General features: G+C 42.9%; 2 protein-coding genes across 2 annotated transcripts; one reads left to right on the top strand and one right to left on the bottom strand.

Moving 5' to 3' along the window:
• Window positions 1–1,384: 1,384 nt before the first annotated feature.
• Window positions 1,385–4,346, bottom strand: aph1b (APH1B gamma secretase subunit). The gene is made up of 2 exons (XM_083659573.1): window positions 4,085–4,346; window positions 1,385–3,601 (listed from the first exon to the last, which is right to left on the bottom strand). The coding sequence occupies exons 1-2, from the start codon at window positions 4,194–4,196 to the stop codon at window positions 2,937–2,939; spliced, it is 777 nt and encodes a 258-aa protein (XP_083515699.1). The 5' UTR covers window positions 4,197–4,346; the 3' UTR covers window positions 1,385–2,936.
• Window positions 4,347–4,920: 574 nt separating this feature from the next.
• LOC310797224 (phospholipid hydroperoxide glutathione peroxidase-like) lies at window positions 4,921–11,738 on the top strand. The gene is made up of 7 exons (XM_083659574.1): window positions 4,921–5,008; window positions 6,838–6,935; window positions 7,684–7,828; window positions 8,643–8,794; window positions 9,935–9,959; window positions 10,090–10,149; window positions 11,218–11,738. Exons 1-7 carry the CDS (start codon window positions 4,943–4,945, stop codon window positions 11,248–11,250), a joined length of 579 nt encoding a protein of 192 aa, XP_083515700.1. The 5' UTR covers window positions 4,921–4,942; the 3' UTR covers window positions 11,251–11,738.
• The last annotated feature ends 5,939 nt before the right edge of the window (window positions 11,739–17,677 follow it).

The raw sequence follows: 17,677 nt of genomic DNA, 5'->3' as shown, positions 1-17,677 counted from the left end.
CAATAGCAATAGCATTTTCAAGAAATATTGTAATGCTTTAAGAATGTACACATCACAAAGGGTTCATCTAAGCATATTTAAAAAACACCACTAATTTACAGTAGTTTTTCTGTTGTGTACAAAACCTAATGACGCCTGGAAGCAAAACACATGTGTTTGCTCCAATATTGACCTTTGCTCACGTGTTGAAATACTAAAGATATATGAACATAGTGAAATAAGTCAGCGGCATCTCTGTATGCATATAGGACAGCTCTCATTGGTGAAGAATAGATCATCCTTCTTGTTCTTAGCAGCAACTCAGAGAAGCGTCACCATCTAAATCCTATAATAGTTTACACATTTTTATATGATTTGAGACATTTTTGATCGTTTAGTTTAGATGTGAAGTAGGCTAAACATGACACCATAGTGTTCCTACTGTATCTTTTTATCTTTGAATTTTATTCAGACATTCATTTCATCTTTTTCTTTGCATCAAGTGAATATCGAGGGTCCAGGCCATACAGCAGGTTATCCTACAATTAGACAGCACCCTCTTTTGGAAGAACAATGAAACTGCATCTTTGAACATACCTTGTTAATGCTGTTTGTTTTGTTGCTTTTTAATTTCCACCTTTTTATTATTTCACTTGTAAATCACTGTTATACTTTATAAGAGAAGTGCTATGTAAACAAAGTTTAATGTATTGTTTATTGTATTAACCCCTGATATCTGCGCTCAGCATCCCCCACACTGGTGCATCCCTAGAGGCTGTGGTTCATGCAAACCTGGGAAGAAGACAACCATCTGGTGTCCAACTCACCACCTTGCCCCGGTCCAGAACTTCCAATGTCCAACTCACCCCTTGCCCCGGTCCAACTCACCCCTTGCCCCGGTCCAGAACTTCCAATGTCCAACTCACCCCTTGCCCCGGTCCAGAACTTCCAACCATCTGGTGTCCAACTCACCCCTTGCCCCGGTCCAGAACTTCCAATGCCCTCGCTCCACCGAGCTGGCTGAAGGAGGAAATGGAGTGTAACCAGTTGACAGTCTGATGTCAGGCTAACTCATGTCAGCATCATGACAACTGCAATGAAGAAGCAAGTTAGATGCCGAATATATGCAGTGTGAGATTTGATCAAATGTGAATGTATGCGTACAGTATGTGACTAGAAACGTTATATAATATTCGGTCGATTTCAAGATTAAATACACTGGTAGGTATACAAATTGTACCTTAATATGTTGCTCATAAAGGTGCTTCATGTTAACCTTCCCTAAATATAATTTAAGTAATTTTCTATAGGCTTCCTCCTCCTCAACTATTGTAGCTTAGCTAACCTTATCAAATAGCTAATATTAATTACCGTGCAGTACGGAATAGGCTTTTTTTTATCCCTCCATTTTTATTTTGAGTCAAAGGCAAATTTGATCAGGTTATAAAGTGAATGCATGACAGGGTCAAAAGGGCTGAAAGATGTTTGCCATCTACACACATCTCCACACTCGGAGAACCATTAAAACACTAAGAGAAATGAAAATGTAGCAATATATATACACAGAGGTTCATTCCATAAATGAGAAATCCACCTTTTGAAAGATTTGACATGTAATCTTACAGGAATACAGCTGACATGAAAGCAGAACACATGATGCAGTCTTCAGAGACTTCAGAAATACATAGTGAGGTTTCACCTCTTTTCAAATACACAACGCAACAAAAAGTGTGTAGATGTGGAGTCATGTACATTATGAACAATTAAATCTAGAATGGTAATTGAGGAACAAGTGAAACCCTCATACAACAATTTGCCAAACTGTAATTTCAAAATAAAAGCTTAACAAAGTGTTTCAGCTTAAGAGGAAGGAGGGATCGCGTCCATCGCTGTGAATTCAATCTAAAACATCACACTTAGGTCCTGGCCTCTCCAGGGAGGGAAATCTGGACTAGAAGGGCAGTTGAGAGTCATGCTAATATGATTATTATGACTATTATATCTACCATGAGAGAATGTGGTCAAAACTACTAAACTATGGAGGCCCAGATGGCTCGAACAAATTGCATATCCAAAATGCTTTGAAAATTAAAAAAACACAAGCACATTAACGGAAAATACAAATGCAAAAGCCACAACATCGCATTCGTATTGTGCTTTTTACATGTGTGGCTTTTGCATTTGTGTTCTCTGTTAATGCGCTGGTGTTTCTCAAATTTGCAAAGCGTTTTGGACAGTGTAGGAAATTTGGGGGGCAACTTTTGCCCCTAAAAACTGGGGGCATTTACACAATTTTGGGTGTGTGTGTTCTTCATCTTCATCTTCTGGCAACCAGCTTGCAGGTGCTGAGTGTGTGTTAAGAGATGGGAACTAAATTAATTGAATGAAAATCAAATTATCACAAATATTTGGGGCCATTTTTGCCCCTGGAGCCTGGTTTTTTAGTGTCATTCTAAGATTTCTTGGGGGCATTTTTGCCCTGGCCCCTGGCTAAATTCCTACACTGGTTTTGGATAGGCAGTTCGTTCGACACCTCTCGGCCATCGTACAAAACACATCTCACCTGCTGCAGAGCTAAGGCTTCGCTTGCAATCTTCTACACAGCAGTTCACATTTTATCTCGATTATTTAATAAGGAATTGGGGAAAAACAACAATCTTTGTGAGCCAATTGTTCCAGTCCGCCTTTGAGGACATACAGTACAGTATAATCAGGGGTGTAGTGGTAAATACAGAGGTGGGGAAACTATCCAAGGTGAATAGTTTACCCACCTTGTTTCCCCTCATTAATTGATACAGGTGATCTGAAAATAGGTGAGTAAATTATCTGCCTCATTTCAAAGAGGTGGATGAATTGCGTTTACCCTCCACTACGCCCCTGAGTACAATTCATATATTTGATTTACGCCGTTTTATGGTGATGATGACGGGCTTGCCTGAGGCCGGCTGCGAGCCTCATTATCTGGGCCGGTGGTTGGCCAGGAGGAAGTCCTTGTCTTTGCAGGTGATGCAGAGTTTGAGGTTGCGGAGCGAGCCGCCGGCGCAGCAGAAGGCCCAGACGCCCATCAGGAACATGACGACGTAGGTGGGGACCAGGCTGCCCACGTACTGAGGGTTCTGGAACGTCAGGCAGGACACGAGCAGGTGGCTGACGACCACCACGGCCAGCGCCCACCAGCGCTGCTTCTCGCAGGCGTCGAAGAAGACCACGCCCCAGAACATGTGCAGCAGGATGATGGCCATGGTCATGAAGGCCGAGGACAGGAAGTAGTGCTGCGAGTCGCCGTGGATCCCCACCGTGCCCGGGCCCACGGAGTCGGCCAGGATGTTGACCACGGAGAAGGCGCCGCTCATGAAGCCGAAGCCCAGGCCCGACACGTAGGCCAGTTGGCGGATGGAGATGGGCATGGTCTCCTCCTGGCTCAGGGTCAGCAGGCCCTCGTTGGCCTTCTTCAGCAGCTTGTAGTAGCCGAAGCGGAAGAGCTCCTGCAGCAGGACGGACAGCACCACGCCGAAGACCAGCAGCCCCTTCTGCTGCGCCGCACTGTCGCGGTTACTGATCTGCACCGCCACAAACCACACCAGAGAGGCCAACAGCAAGGACACCAGCCAGAAGAACGCCCCTGTGACCAGGACGATATTTTCGTTACAGATTTTATTTCAAGCTCCGTCTATTTATATGCAAATACATGAAGAAATGAAATAGTCATGACCTCTCTGTGGCATTGTGAACCAACACCTTTCTCATAAGACTTTTTCTCTTTGCTAATGTGTAGGCTAATTTATTGGGCAGCATTTTTGATATACCCCAGATATTACACATAATTATTGTTCTTCAAAACACAAGATTAGACAGATCTATGCTCCTCACCAAGTCGCTCCCATCCCTCGACACTCGTTACTCTAGTCTCTTGTCTATCAAAAAAGAATATCGGAACAATATCATCATCTTAATGACCCAGAACTAGAGAAAACAATGGTAGAAAATGAATACAATATACAATATGAACAAGCAATATGAACCTGGCTATGTTTTAAAATGAGGGAGGGGGGCCTGCATACATACAGGGGTTCCCAAACTTGTTCGTCTTGGCAGCATCACTCACCTGCGACCAGGAAGATGACTCTCAGCGGGTCCCTGGCGATGGTGAACAGGAACAAAGCGATGGCGGGGCCGAAGGCGATGAAGGTGCAGCCGAAAAACACACAGGCTGTCATGTTGGCTGGTCTCTAAACAGAGGATCAGTAAAGGCTCTTTGTCTCTAATGGTGGACCAACGCACTGCTGTTAGCTAACGTTCGTACTTCTCAGTATTTTTCTGATCTAACGCTAGTCATGGGATCTAGCTAGTACGACGATGTAGGCTGGCCGTTCATTTTCACTTCCGTACATAAAAACACAAGGACCCTAGTCTCGCTGGCCAGCCTCCCCTCCCTTCCAAGGACCATAAAAAGAAGGATAAGACATATCACTCACGTCACAGCGTTCGAATTTGAATGGGGCGGGCAGTAAAATCCCACTAAACCTATCTGTGTCGTTTAACCTTTGATTGAAAATGCTTATACCAGATAAAGAAAATGCATTATGTGCAACGTGCAACTAATGCAAAATGTGACGTGAGTGAGTGATGTATAATATGTGTCTAATCCTTCTTTTTAGGGTCCTTGACACAACAAGCGAACAAGGACCCATATGGGTGCCCTTTGTATTGCCAGTAGCGTTATTCTTGATCACTAAATAAAACCCTAACATGTTAGTGAATAGTACTCACACTGTATTAAACATGATTGTTTGCCAAATAAATAATGAACATGTGCCGCACTGGTATGTCATGGATTTACACCGTTTATCAGTCATTTCAGGCGCGTCTGTTGCAGCAAAAGCCCTCAGTGGGCGGGTTGTTGGAGAATCGATCACGTGACGTCACACGCCTGTGGTGCGTCTGGTGCGTCTGCGTCGCTAGTATGTGGTTGTGGAGGCCGACACTGCTGTTTGGGTTGTTGGGAAGCAAAGGAGTCCTCAGAAGCATGGTGAGCATTTATACTAACTATATAACTGTCTGTGTTTATATGTCGTGAACAGTCATAATATGAATGTGTTAACGGAGGCAACAATGATGAACTGCAGACAGGACAAATTTAGGACTCCTATTTTTAAACTCAGTGCAACGTGCAAATCCGTCCGATGTAACGCTAATCAACTAGTTAGTGCTGCTGCAATCCCTAGCTAGCTGGGAGCGCTGTGTGTGAAGGTCCAGATAGGTCCAAGAAGAGATAAATAGCGATATCTTGGTTTTTAATCTAACGGCACTCTGTTGCAGTTAGACTAGTCTGCCGAGTCATGCTTGTTCAGATATTGAGCGCAAGTTGCTGCAATTCCTATTGATCAATGCGTAGTGTTTTCTATGGTTATAATCTATGGGCCAGGCCTATCGAGCCCCACTCCACGAATACAACATTAATTTGCCAACAATCTGACAGTCAGGTGTACTACTGCCAGTCCAAACATGTCCAAACGATGATGGAACAGTGTAGGAATTGCCGGGGCAAAAATGCCACAATAAATCTCACAATGCCCATAAAAACCATGATCCGGGTGCAAAAATTGCCCCCATTTTGATCATTTTATTTTTCATTCAATTAATTTAATTTCCATTTCCATCTAACACACACTCAGCACCTGCAAGCTGGTTGCCAGAAGATGACAAAGTACACACTGACACAAACAGTGCTGTTGTCCACACTACCCCTCAAAATGTATGTAAATGCCCCCATTTTTTAGACTGGGGGCAAAAGTTGCCCCCAAAATATCCTTCCTTCCTTATTATAGACGGTTCACCAGAGCGCAACCCCACAGCACTTCCTTTTTCTCAGCATTCGGCAAACTGCAGAAATATTCACTCGACATCGTTACTTTTGTTTTCGCTGCTCAGCCCCGGTTTTCACGGAATGGTGATGTCACAATTTCTATGACAGTCTATGACATTGAACCTAGTTTTTTTTTATCCCACGCTGTGAGGGAAACATACAGATTATGGAGCAGAACTCGCAGCAGGATCAAGTGAAGGAAATGAATGGGGACACAAGTGAATAGGGCAAAGAGCACTGAGTAATAAAGGCACATAGATTCACTTCCCTCCTCTGAATCTTACTCAGATCTTTATTATGGTTGCATAAGGTTTTGCCCTTTGGTTTCTTTCACAGACTTGACCCCTGATTCACCTGTACCATCTGATCAAATTTATTTTTGTTTTGTCCCTCTGTTCCTCCCACACACACACACACACACACACACACACACACACACTTGTCATTCTTCCTTCCATCCGTTTCCTCCATCTATGCAACACGCACCAAACGCAAGATGCAGAAGGTGATCGCCGACCCCTCCCACCCTGCTAGCTCTCTCTTTAAACTCATGCCCTCAGGTAGGAGGCTTCAGTCTCTGAGGTGCAGGACCTCCCGTCTCAGGAACAGCACTTATCCTGAGGCGGTTCGCCTCCTGAACTCTGACCCTCCTTGCATTCGCACCTTAAATCGCACCTTAAATCCGTAGGCTTGAATTGAACTCGAACTTGAATCGCACCTTATAGGCAGCTCGATACTGCTTTTATGAACAAATGCTGCTTGTAAAACTGTGCACTTTATTTATTTATTAATTTCAGCCTCTCTCATATCATATTTTATGTAGTGTTTTTTTTTCACTTTTCTTATTCTCTTTTGTGTCTGAATCTGTGATTTGTTATGTCTGTTTTTATGTCTGTTTTTTAGAGCTGCACTGAAACAAATTCCAATCAACTCTGTTGACATGGCAATAAAGTATTGAATCTTGAATCTTGAATCTTGAATCTTCTATGCAGTGTGCAGCACAGGTGGGAGATTGGCAGAGTGCCAAGTCAATCTACGAGTTCTCGGCTAAGGACATCGATGGCAACGAGGAGTCTCTCGAGAAATACAGGTAAAAAAACACAGGCAGGAAGGAAGGCTAGCTGTGTCTCATAGTTAGCCACCTATGGATAGTATCCATAGCCACCTATGGATAGTTAGCCATGGATTCTCACTGTTATCTGACCCGTCCCCATTAAAAAGAAACAACAAAAACATCCTCAGAGTGAAGAATCTCTATCAATCTTTCTATCAGCAACAGCAATCCTCCTCAGCATAACATCACATCATGTATCCCTATGCTTTTAATCAAATGTCTTCAGTAATAATAATCAATGACTTTACATTAGGGGTGTCACGATACACTCAGTTCATGATACGATACGATACACGAGATTGGGTTCACGATAACGATACGATACGATATTTTAACAATATTTTTTTGCGATCGATTTGTAAGTTGAGGGGGCATCCTCCACACTAATTTGAGTAATTTCACCATTTTCATCCTCCGTGTCTGTAACATCCCTCGTCTGTTCAAACAAAGCAATGAAAAGGAGAGCGAGCCTGCAATCAGATGCAGATCAGTGCCACCATGTTCAGCTTCTTTTTCTCACGATATGAGATTTCATCTCAACGATACATATTGTCACGTTTTGATATCGCGAAATATTGTGGGACGATATATTGTGACATCCCTACTTTACATGGAAATGAGCAGAGCAGAGAGTAGAATATTTCACATAGACCACATAGACATTTATTGGGGGAAATAAACAACTTTCCCACTTTAACATCTGTTTGTCTCTCTCTCCTGCCAGAGGTTTTGTGTGTATCATCGCTAATGTAGCCTCTAAATGAGGAAAGACCAGGGTGAACTACACTCAGCTAGCGGGAATGCACGCCTCCTACGCTGACAAAGGTTTACGCATCATGGCCTTCCCCTGCAACCAGTTTGGAGGACAGGTAAGAACATCTAGGATACTGATCTAATGTCACAAGAATGTTGTCGGATCACTCCCACCCAACTGTTTACTGTCGGCTGCTCGTCTCAAACCTCAACGATCTTAATTATCTTTGTACAATTTAATGATCACAGGTGTAGTGCTGTGGGAACGCGGAGGAGCGGCGCTCCCACACTTCTCCAAGGGTTGTTTTTGTGTGTGTGTCAGTAGCTACTTCTAAACATGAAGTCTGGACCATTGTCGGTTAGTCCAGGCAGGATATTTGCCGGTTTTTACCTTTCTAGACATGAGAGATCTTTGTTTAGAAACATATTAGGGAAATGGTCCGTTTTTCTGGCCGATCGTCCATCCTCATATAGGTGCTCTCCCCCACTTCTCCAGATAGCACTAACACCTCTGGTACTGATGTCACCTCTTGTGTGCAGTGCAGCATTTTCGGGCATACAGTGAAAAGCTCAGGGAGGAGGGAGTCATTTGAGTAATCTCCTGTTTTTGCACATCTCAAATGATCTTGATTTGGCCAGCCTGCTCCCCAGCTTCTTTCTATATTTGAATATGCAAAATACTTTTGCACCTGCAATCCTGCATAGTCTTTCAAGTATAATGTATACAAGTGCAAAAAGTCTTGGCACCCATACAGATCTTTTAGCAATATGGCCCTCTGAAACACAATAAATAGTTCATACTTCATACTGTCTGCTTTTTGACAGCTGTGACATCCTAATATCTTATCTTATCAACATTATTATTTGGGTGGCAAATAGCTTTATTTCCATGATTCTCACTTGGATTGGTCCTGTGTTTGTGTCCTGCAGGAGCCAGGCACCGAGGCCGAGATTAAAGAGTTTGCCAAAGGTTTCAACGCCGAGTTTGACCTCTTCAGTAAGATCGATGTGAACGGAGACAACGCTCACCCTCTCTGGAAGTGGATGAAGGCACAACCCAAGGGCAAGGGAACTCTGGGGAAGTAAGTGATTCTCCTCCTCCCACTGTTGCCTACTTACCTTCAGAAGTCAAAGTCAATCAATCAGTCAATCAATCAATACCTTAAGAAGGCACATGCCAAATGAGTGAGGGAAGGAACAGCACAAAAACTGGTACGAGTCACTAAAATTATGATTTTCTTTTGAGCTGTTAGAGTAGCCTAACCTAGCCATTCAGGCCCTGTGCTCTATTTTATTATTATTATTATTAAACCTTTATTTAACCAGGTGAGTCCCGTTGTGATGACAAGATCTGTTTTTCGAGGGAGCCCTGGTCAAGATAGCAGCAATACAGTTTGAACCAGACACACAATCTCATCACAATCATCTATATCACGATGAGAAGCAGTTTTGTTTCACTTCTCCATTGTTTGTGTTTTTCATGAATATTGCATGTTAGCCTTCTGACGTGAGATGTTCCCCCATTGCAACAACGGTCAGAAGTTTAATAGTTTTCCTTGCAGAAGCAGCAGCGTGCCAAGTGCAAATCATGATGACTTGTGTTTAGAAATCAATATGAATGCATACATTTTTCAGCATAGTATTTTAGAGTCCCGTTAGCCTGGTGGAGGTTCTCTTCGGCTGGCAGGCTGCCGAGGCTGGGCTATGTATGGTAGGCTAGCTAGAGGAAGTGGCAAGGCTGTGACTTTTGGTTGTTTCAGAGCAATCTAGTAAGAGAGTGGCGCCAGCAGAGGGTCCAAAATGTGTGACCTGCAACCAATGAATAGCCAGGAAGGGGGCTCGCGCTTTTTGAATGCTGTTTGAATGCTGTTTGAATGCTGTTTGAATGCATAAAATAAAGCTGATAATATACAATTAGATTCTTTAAACATCTGATCTCTTTCAAAATACATCACAAACTGTTAATTTTGCTGCAACTCGATAGCGCTGCTTAATCCAGACCCTTCCGGGAACTTTTGTGAGGTAAAAGAAAACTGGTCCATTGGAGTGAATGGAGATGTCGCAACTCTTTATTATACGGCTCTGGGTTGTTCCTCTTAAATGTTCTTCCTCTTTGTTTGGCACATGCCTAAAGCAGACTAAAACATCACAATATCTGACAGTTACATTTGTGGTCAATTCATGGCGTTTGTGTTTTCTGACGAGCTTTCCTCTCTCCACAGTAACATCAAATGGAACTTCACAAAGGTAACTCACTAGAATAGTTCCATCTCTCCATTCAGCTGTTTAAGTCTCTCTAAATGATTTGTTCCGCGGTTCTGCTACAACTCGATGTGAACTACACGTGCTAATGTGTTCATGTCTTGTTCCCCTGCAGTTCCTCGTAAACAGAGAAGGGCTGGTGGTGAAGAGATACGGCCCAACAGATGATCCCAGTGTGAGTTATCATTCACAGTCCATGTTGGTTTGATAGCATCTCTACTACTGTCCTTTACTTAGCTTGAGCCTTCCACATGATGCTGGTGGATGCAGGGGCATAGATATAGAGATATGGACAGTGCAGGCAGTGCGGTTGCACTGGGGTAGAGGGGCCCGTGGAGAGAGCAGGCTCTCCAACAACGTACTGGGCAGAGAACGGGCCGTTTCAAATGACTCAAATTGCCACTTCAGAAATACACCTGTGTTCAAATAAGAACACACATTAGATTTAAAGTGGTGCCATTTACAATACATGCCCTCAAAAGGCAGAAAAAACCCCCATCTCTCCCATGGTTTTCTTTTTTGTACGTAGCAATCTATAACAAAATGATGTGCTTATTCAACATCAACATTCATCAACATTAAACATGTTCAAGTCAGCAGTCATTTCAGAACCACATTGAAAGAGACAGCTCCTCCGCTCTCAGGTGCTGGTTACTTTGACTGTCAAGAATGGGTGTCAGAGCGCTGTCCATGGTTCTGATAGCTTGCTCTATGACCTCTCTATTTTCCCCATACAAATAGCCTAAGTAACTCATTCAACTGTAAAATCCAACAAAATATACAGTATATATAGCCTATGCCTAATGTGTGTGTGTGTGTGTGTCTGTGCGCGCCCACGCATTGCTTGCGTGTCTGTACTTCCTAACTAGTGTGTAGCGCCCCGTCAAAATTGCTTGCACTGTGGCCGCTCGTGACTACCCTATGCCACTGTGGATGCAGATGGTAGTTTCTTCTTTGAAACATCACTCGTTTTAAGCACCACATGCACATCTCATTGGAGGGGCTGACTCCTAGGGGTTTATTCTGGGGGAACTTGCTCATTGTTGCATCATGTGACTCGATTTACGTTGCTATGGAGAACGATGAGAATAAAACGCTGGATACATCCCAAAGCTTGAAATGTGCTCACATGACACCACATGGGGCAGTGGGGCCTCTGTCCTCTGTCCGTGGTGCTGAAACGGAGCAATTCACAAGTCCTCCCATTGTTGCCTAACTAACTCCTGTGTGTTTCTCCTTGCAGGTGGTGGAGAAGGACCTGCCCACATACCTGTAACATGCCGTTTGGTCATGTGCTTGTCTGACCCTTGGCCTCTCCTATGCACTGCTGGGTCTTGGTGGGTGTGTCTGGACCAGTGACGGCCCGTCTGTAAACCCACCTGTGGGGAGGGCGGGCCTGATGATCTCTAGCGTGCAACTAACCCCCAGAACACACCCACACAATGCCCTGCATGAACATAGGAGCGGACCCCTGCCAATCACAGCTTTCCTAATAATAACAATAATGATCATAAATAATAATAGGCTACATGCCATGTAATCCTTTCTGAATATGATCCTCAATGTTCAGTCACAATTTGTCAATGTGTAAACAACATGCATGAATTTGCTGTAGTGACACAGCAAGCTGCCATAGCTTTCTCAAATGTAATGCTACTGATATTTGCACTGAACTTTTCGTATGACCCATTCTGCTGTGTCAAGTTCATGTTTTCCCTTTTTCATTGGATGAAGTTAGAAAATAAATTATCTCCTGCACAACGAGGTGTATGAGTTTGTCAATTTGTACATGCTTATTAAGGTACACTGATGATTTTTTTTATTTTTATTTTTTTTTATTTTACCTTTATTTATACAGGGAGAGTCCCTTGAGAGCAAGCTCTCATTTACAAGGGAGCCCTGGTGTACAAAGAACATATACAGCAGTTACAAAATTACAGGTTAACACAGCAGACAATAACAAGCATCAAGAGCATAATTAAATAATTTCAAATAAAACATGAACACACCTTGCGAGGAATGCTTTCTAAAAGTGCTTTAAAAGAAGCAAGCGGGATCAAATTATCAATTTTTAAGTTTTCCTGGAGCACATTCCATCTGTTGGGGGCGAACCAAGAAAAAGCGGTCTTTCCTTGTTCGGTTCGCACCCGTGGGACAGACAGTCTGATATAGGACCGCGATCGTGTTTGATAACCTCCACTGTTACAAGAAAGGAGTGAGGATAAGTAAGGTGGAAGTTTCCCAATTAATGCTTTATAAATAAATATCAGACAGTGCTGATCTCTACGCTCCGACAGGGAGGACCAACCCACATTTTCGTACAGAATACAATGATGTGTACTGAAAGCATCACCTGTAACAAAACGCAGAGCGCTATGATATACAGCATCAAGAGGCTTTAAGACGGATGGAGAGGCATACATGTAAATCACATCACCATAATCAAAAACTGACATCAAAGATTGGACAACAGTTTTTCTGGCCAATAGTGAAAAACAAGACTTGTTTCTATACAAAAAGCCGATTTTTCTCCTCAAATTCTTTGTGAGATGTTCTACATGTACATGAAAAGAAAGTTTGGTGTCCAACCAAATACCAAGATACTTATAAGAATGGACTAATTGAATTTGGTCGCCTTGAAGCGTACGGATACACAAATTATCATTTCTGTTTAAAGATCTTGAGAACAACATCCACTTTGTCTTAGTGGAGTTCAAAACTAATTTAAGATCGAACAGGGACCGTTGCAACGAATCAAAAGCGGCCTGCAAAGATAAGACGGCCTGTGCCGGGGTGGGTCCAAAACAATATAAGATTGTGTCGTCCGCGTAATAATGGACATTGCAGAGATCAGAAGGAAGAAAAATGTTATTTATATAAAGAGTGAACAGGATAGGCCCGGAAATGGAACCTTGATGGCCTAAGGCTGAAATGCGTCCGTTTTGCCCTTAATAAAAAAAACTCAAGATTTACTCTAATTCGAGTGCTGTTGCCTACCTCTGTTTACATGCTTATTAAGCCTAACCTGGGCCATGGTGATGGTAACACTAACCTGTTGGCTATCTTATAGATTATTGTAGTAGCATATTTATTATGGGATGCATGGATTGTGGATCATGCAGTTCAGTTAGCAGCACAGCATTATATTACTCTGTTAGTTACTTTCCCCAGTAATGAGTAGAGTGCTGCATTGGGTAATTGCAGTAGCCTGTTAGTTACCAACAATAAGAAATAATACTGTTATAGTCTACTTATAGCATCCCTCATATGAAGTTCCAAAGTTGATCCCATATAAGCCGGTTCAATTTTATCATATTTGTAGTCTCATACTTTAGAAAACCTTTACTTTCTGTGGCTGCAAGTATTCTCACTAGCATAGGCTACATGGGATGGCAAGACATAGCCTAATTATGACTGTTTTAATATACAGTCTTTACCCTTTAACCTTTACAGCAGAAGTAGCCTACAGAGAAGAGCAATTGAGTTACTACTCAAATTACTCATGTGATTTTGGAGGGGTCAGGGTTCGGGGTTGTAGGGTCCTGTGGGGATTCGGGACTGTAGCCTATAGTCGGTTTAGTGTACAGTACATAGTACGAATGTGTAGGTGTTTTCCCCCTTTGTGTTTTTGTTTTCTTGTGTTTGCGTGTTTTTCTTTATTTTATTTTATTTATATATATATTTTTTTTAGCAAAAAAAGGCCGATTAAAAAATGACACCTCCCCCTCTCCCGCAAAAGAAAAAAAAATCATCCAATCGCCAGTTTGGGTGGTGTAACGTGAAAATTACTTTTTGAGTAACGAGGCCAGCATGATGATGATGGTGATGATGATGATGATGCTGTAGCGGCAGGCAGGCGCATATCCGTCCGCGCCGCCACGCCGTGCGTGAGGATGACGCACCGCAGCTGATGAAGCACCGCTGGTTCTCTAGTCTGGTCTGGACGTGACTCTGTGACACACGGCCCGCTGGACACAACAACAACGGCAAATACACCTTGGGAAAACGATGTAGTACTAGGCGGCCATTCTATATTCTAATGTTCCGGCAGTTTGACATGAGAAGGAATCCTCATCGTGTCCACGCGCATTCCACCGCATCGGATTCTCATTGACGAAGGACACGGCCGCGCGCCGTACCCGTACCCGTACCGGGAGATGGACGAGACGACTGCGGTAACCGGGGCAGCAGCAGCGGCCGCCGGGCCCGGCCTCTCTCTGCAGCTTGACCTGGGGGACAGCGGTGCGTATGAATCCCCTCCTGTAACAGCTAACATTATACTGTTATTTATTTCTGGGCAAACGGGGGGAGAGGGGGGGGTCGCATCATGTTATCATCTGAAGCGCATTTTGCCAATGATAGCAGGTGCATTGGATATGAAGTTGGCACCAAGTGGTCATGGAACTGGTGAACCTTGATGAAACGAGATTGGCTACTATGTATCAGGGTTTATCGACTCGTAGTCGTGACTCGTGAGTCACGACTACGAGTCGTGTTCATCATAAATACACACGTGGCACATGATGAGAGAGAGAGATAGGGAGAGGCGGAAGAGAGATTTATTAGTGATGGGATTTTAACGATGTTTTCGCCACTGAGCGGATAGTGACGTGTGTCGTGTGTCGTCAGAGAAACCTAAGCTGAGCAAATGAATAATGCATCGGTGGATTGGATAACCGTGTCAAGATTCAAGGCACTGCCTGCCCTGATGTCATCATGGCTGCTAGCTCGCCACAGGCTGGCACTAAAACAAGCAGGTGCACATTAAGGGAGGCAGCTAAAACTAGACACGGTACCCACACCATCATCATCACTAGCTGCCTACATGCAAGCCCCCTCACACTGGGCTGGCCATTATCCACTATAATCATCTTATCAGCACACACACACACACACACACACACACACACACACACACACACATGCTGCTATACTGGTATAGCTAGCTGGCATCTGCTCCACTCTTCAATCTCGACCATCCCTCTTCATATTTCTTTACCTCCCACTGACTTCCCTACTAAATCGGAAGAGTGCCTTATGTAATGTGATATGGCATTATAACATAAACCAGACACACGAAGCCCCGGTGGCTATCAGGCAGTGAGTCAAAGCATTGCAGTGTGGATGTCATGGCTATACAGATGTGATGGGACATATGCATCATGGCATGTTTACATTTATTTTTCTTCTTCAGGAAATTCTATCCAGATAGTCAGCGATACACGAGGCTAGATGATGCTCTCATCTTTGACTGCTAGAATCTCTCGAATATAGAGAGTGATGTTGTTGTGCCAACAAGTTGTCTTTGCTTGTGTGTGTATGTGAGTGTGTGTGTGTGTGTGTGTGTGTGTGTGTGTGTGTGAGTAAGTATGTGTGTCTGTCTGTGAGTGTGAGTGTGTGTGTGTGGGTGTGTGTCTGTCTGTGAGTGTGTGTGTGCAATGTGCATGCGTGGATGATTGTGCACAGATCAGCTGTATCCAGAGGCTCCAGCAGCGTCTTCTCTTCTGTTTAGTGTCATATTAATATCACAGCAACAGGCCGCCATTTTCTCAGCTGACAAAGGAGAGGTCTAATCCTCTTTACTCTGACAGACAGACACACACACACACACACACACACACACACACACACACACACACACACACACACACACACACACACACACACACAGGCCTCTAAGCATACTCATCCTAACATTGAGACGATGAGGCTACTAGAATGAACGGTTGGGAATAGTAAACTGGTAGGGTTAGTACATTAACACAGTAACATGATGTTCTAAATGGGCCTGAAGCCTCGATCGTAGGAACCAGACCGTGACAGTTACAGTGAGGCTGTGCTGCTGTTGTCTGCATCAGATCATTGGCACATTATTCTGGCCTGACCCTAATCCTACTACTGGCACTGTTTGTTTGTGTGGTCCTGGTCCACCCAGGATGCTCCTCATTGTTCTGCCTGATAGGCAAGTTACAGATGTACAAAAGAATCAGAGAAATTTGAGCTGGACGATATGGATGGAATCAATATCATAATAATCATGAGGATTTTATTGATATCAATATATATATATCACGATATGATTCATGTATGAAAAATCACATTAAATCGAATCAAATTAATGTTCATCTCATTGAACCGAATGGTAATGTTAGGTGTGATCTCAAACAAAACAGAAATATTCAAATAATATATATAATAATATCTTCATGTCACCACGGTATGATTTCACTGAAAGATGATAAATGCAAATATTGAATTATCATCCAGCCCTAAATCATTTTCAGGGTCCTCTCTGACCTTTGTTGATGCACTTGCACCTTTGAGAGTTTGTCACGCTGCATTTGTGTTCATAAATTGATTATTCTGGCTAGATTTTTTTTTGGCAAATTTTTGGCAGTGTGCAGAATAAGTCTGATTGATTGATTGATTGTTTGATTGATTGATTGATTGATTGATTGATTGATTGATTTTTACTTTTTACTTTTGACTTCACCTGAGGTTTGTTCCATACATCCATGCCACAATAACACTGTGGCATCAGAGCACAATGGCATTCTTATCTATGTCTCACCTGACCTGTGGCAGTTTCCACACAGGCAGATGGAGAGCAGAGGGGGGGGGGCAGAGCAGAGGAGACACAGAGGACACAGACACAACGCTCCGGTAGGAGTGGGACCTTAACCATCCTGCCACACTCATGTCAGTGTTTTCAATCAAACATGCTATTATCCATTAGATTTTTAATAATAAATTCACACTGACTCATGTGTACTGAATGTGTACAAATAGCCATCATAAAGGTACCATCTAATATGAAAGAGGAATTTGTCTTAAAATTCCAGTTTTGTTCTATTTTCAATTGTCAGAATGAACAAATAATGATATGGAACCAGTCATCTGGGTTCACTTAAGAAAAACTGCTACCATTTGCCTATTCAATTCAACTCAATATTACAATGTTATGACATCAAATAGTGAGTCCGTGTTTCTTAAGGGGTTTTAGTCCTCAAGTACCTCTAGTATTGCACAACAGATTCAGTTAAGTCGTACGTGCAAGAGTTAAAACCGCAGGATAAGGGGGTCTCTGAAAAACACTGAAATAGGTTTTTGGTCACTGTGCTACAATATGCATGACAGAGGAACTCTATAATGTATCAGAGTACTACTACTGTGTAGGGGTGTCATCAGAGTACTACTACTGTGTAGGGGTGTCAAACATAATCGATTATAAGATGCATCGCGATGCGGACGTGCACGATTCTGCATCGATTCACAAATGTCAAAAATCGATTATAAAAAAAAAAAATAATAATCGAATAAAATATAATGGAAGTACATGCAGTTGTTGATTTGGATCATAATACAATGCAATTCCAAATGCACTTTTATTTTAAAAGTAGCCACACAGTGAGAAAAAATAAAGTGAGAAAAGATAAATCATGTATTGGGAAAAAAAAGTGATGGATCGATTGAAGATGCATCGAGATGCATCGATAATCGTAATCGAATCGAATCGTAGCCCTCTGAATCGTAATCGAATCGAATCGAATCGAATCGTGAGGCCAGTGAAGATTCACAGCCCTACTACTGTGTGAAGTGCTTTCTGCTGTGCTTCACAACAGCAACATCTGTGTTGGCTTAAAAATACATCATCCCTGCTCCTCACCCTCAGATGACCTGGAGATGAGTAGACAGTATAAGAT

Source organism: Poromitra crassiceps, assembly GCF_964638095.1.
Source record: "Poromitra crassiceps genome assembly, chromosome: 23".
NCBI lineage: Eukaryota > Metazoa > Chordata > Actinopteri > Beryciformes > Melamphaidae > Poromitra > Poromitra crassiceps.
This window is presented reverse-complemented; position numbering and strand designations above follow the sequence as displayed.

Coding starts and splice junctions, on each gene's coding strand:
- aph1b (XM_083659573.1), bottom strand. CDS start 4,196: ATGACAGCCTGTGTGTTTTTCGGCTGCACCTTCATCGCCTTCGGCCCC. Junction 3,602..4,084: donor AGTCATCTTCCTGGTCGCAG/GTGAGTGATGCT, acceptor TCCTGGTCACAG/GGGCGTTCTTCTGGCTGGTG.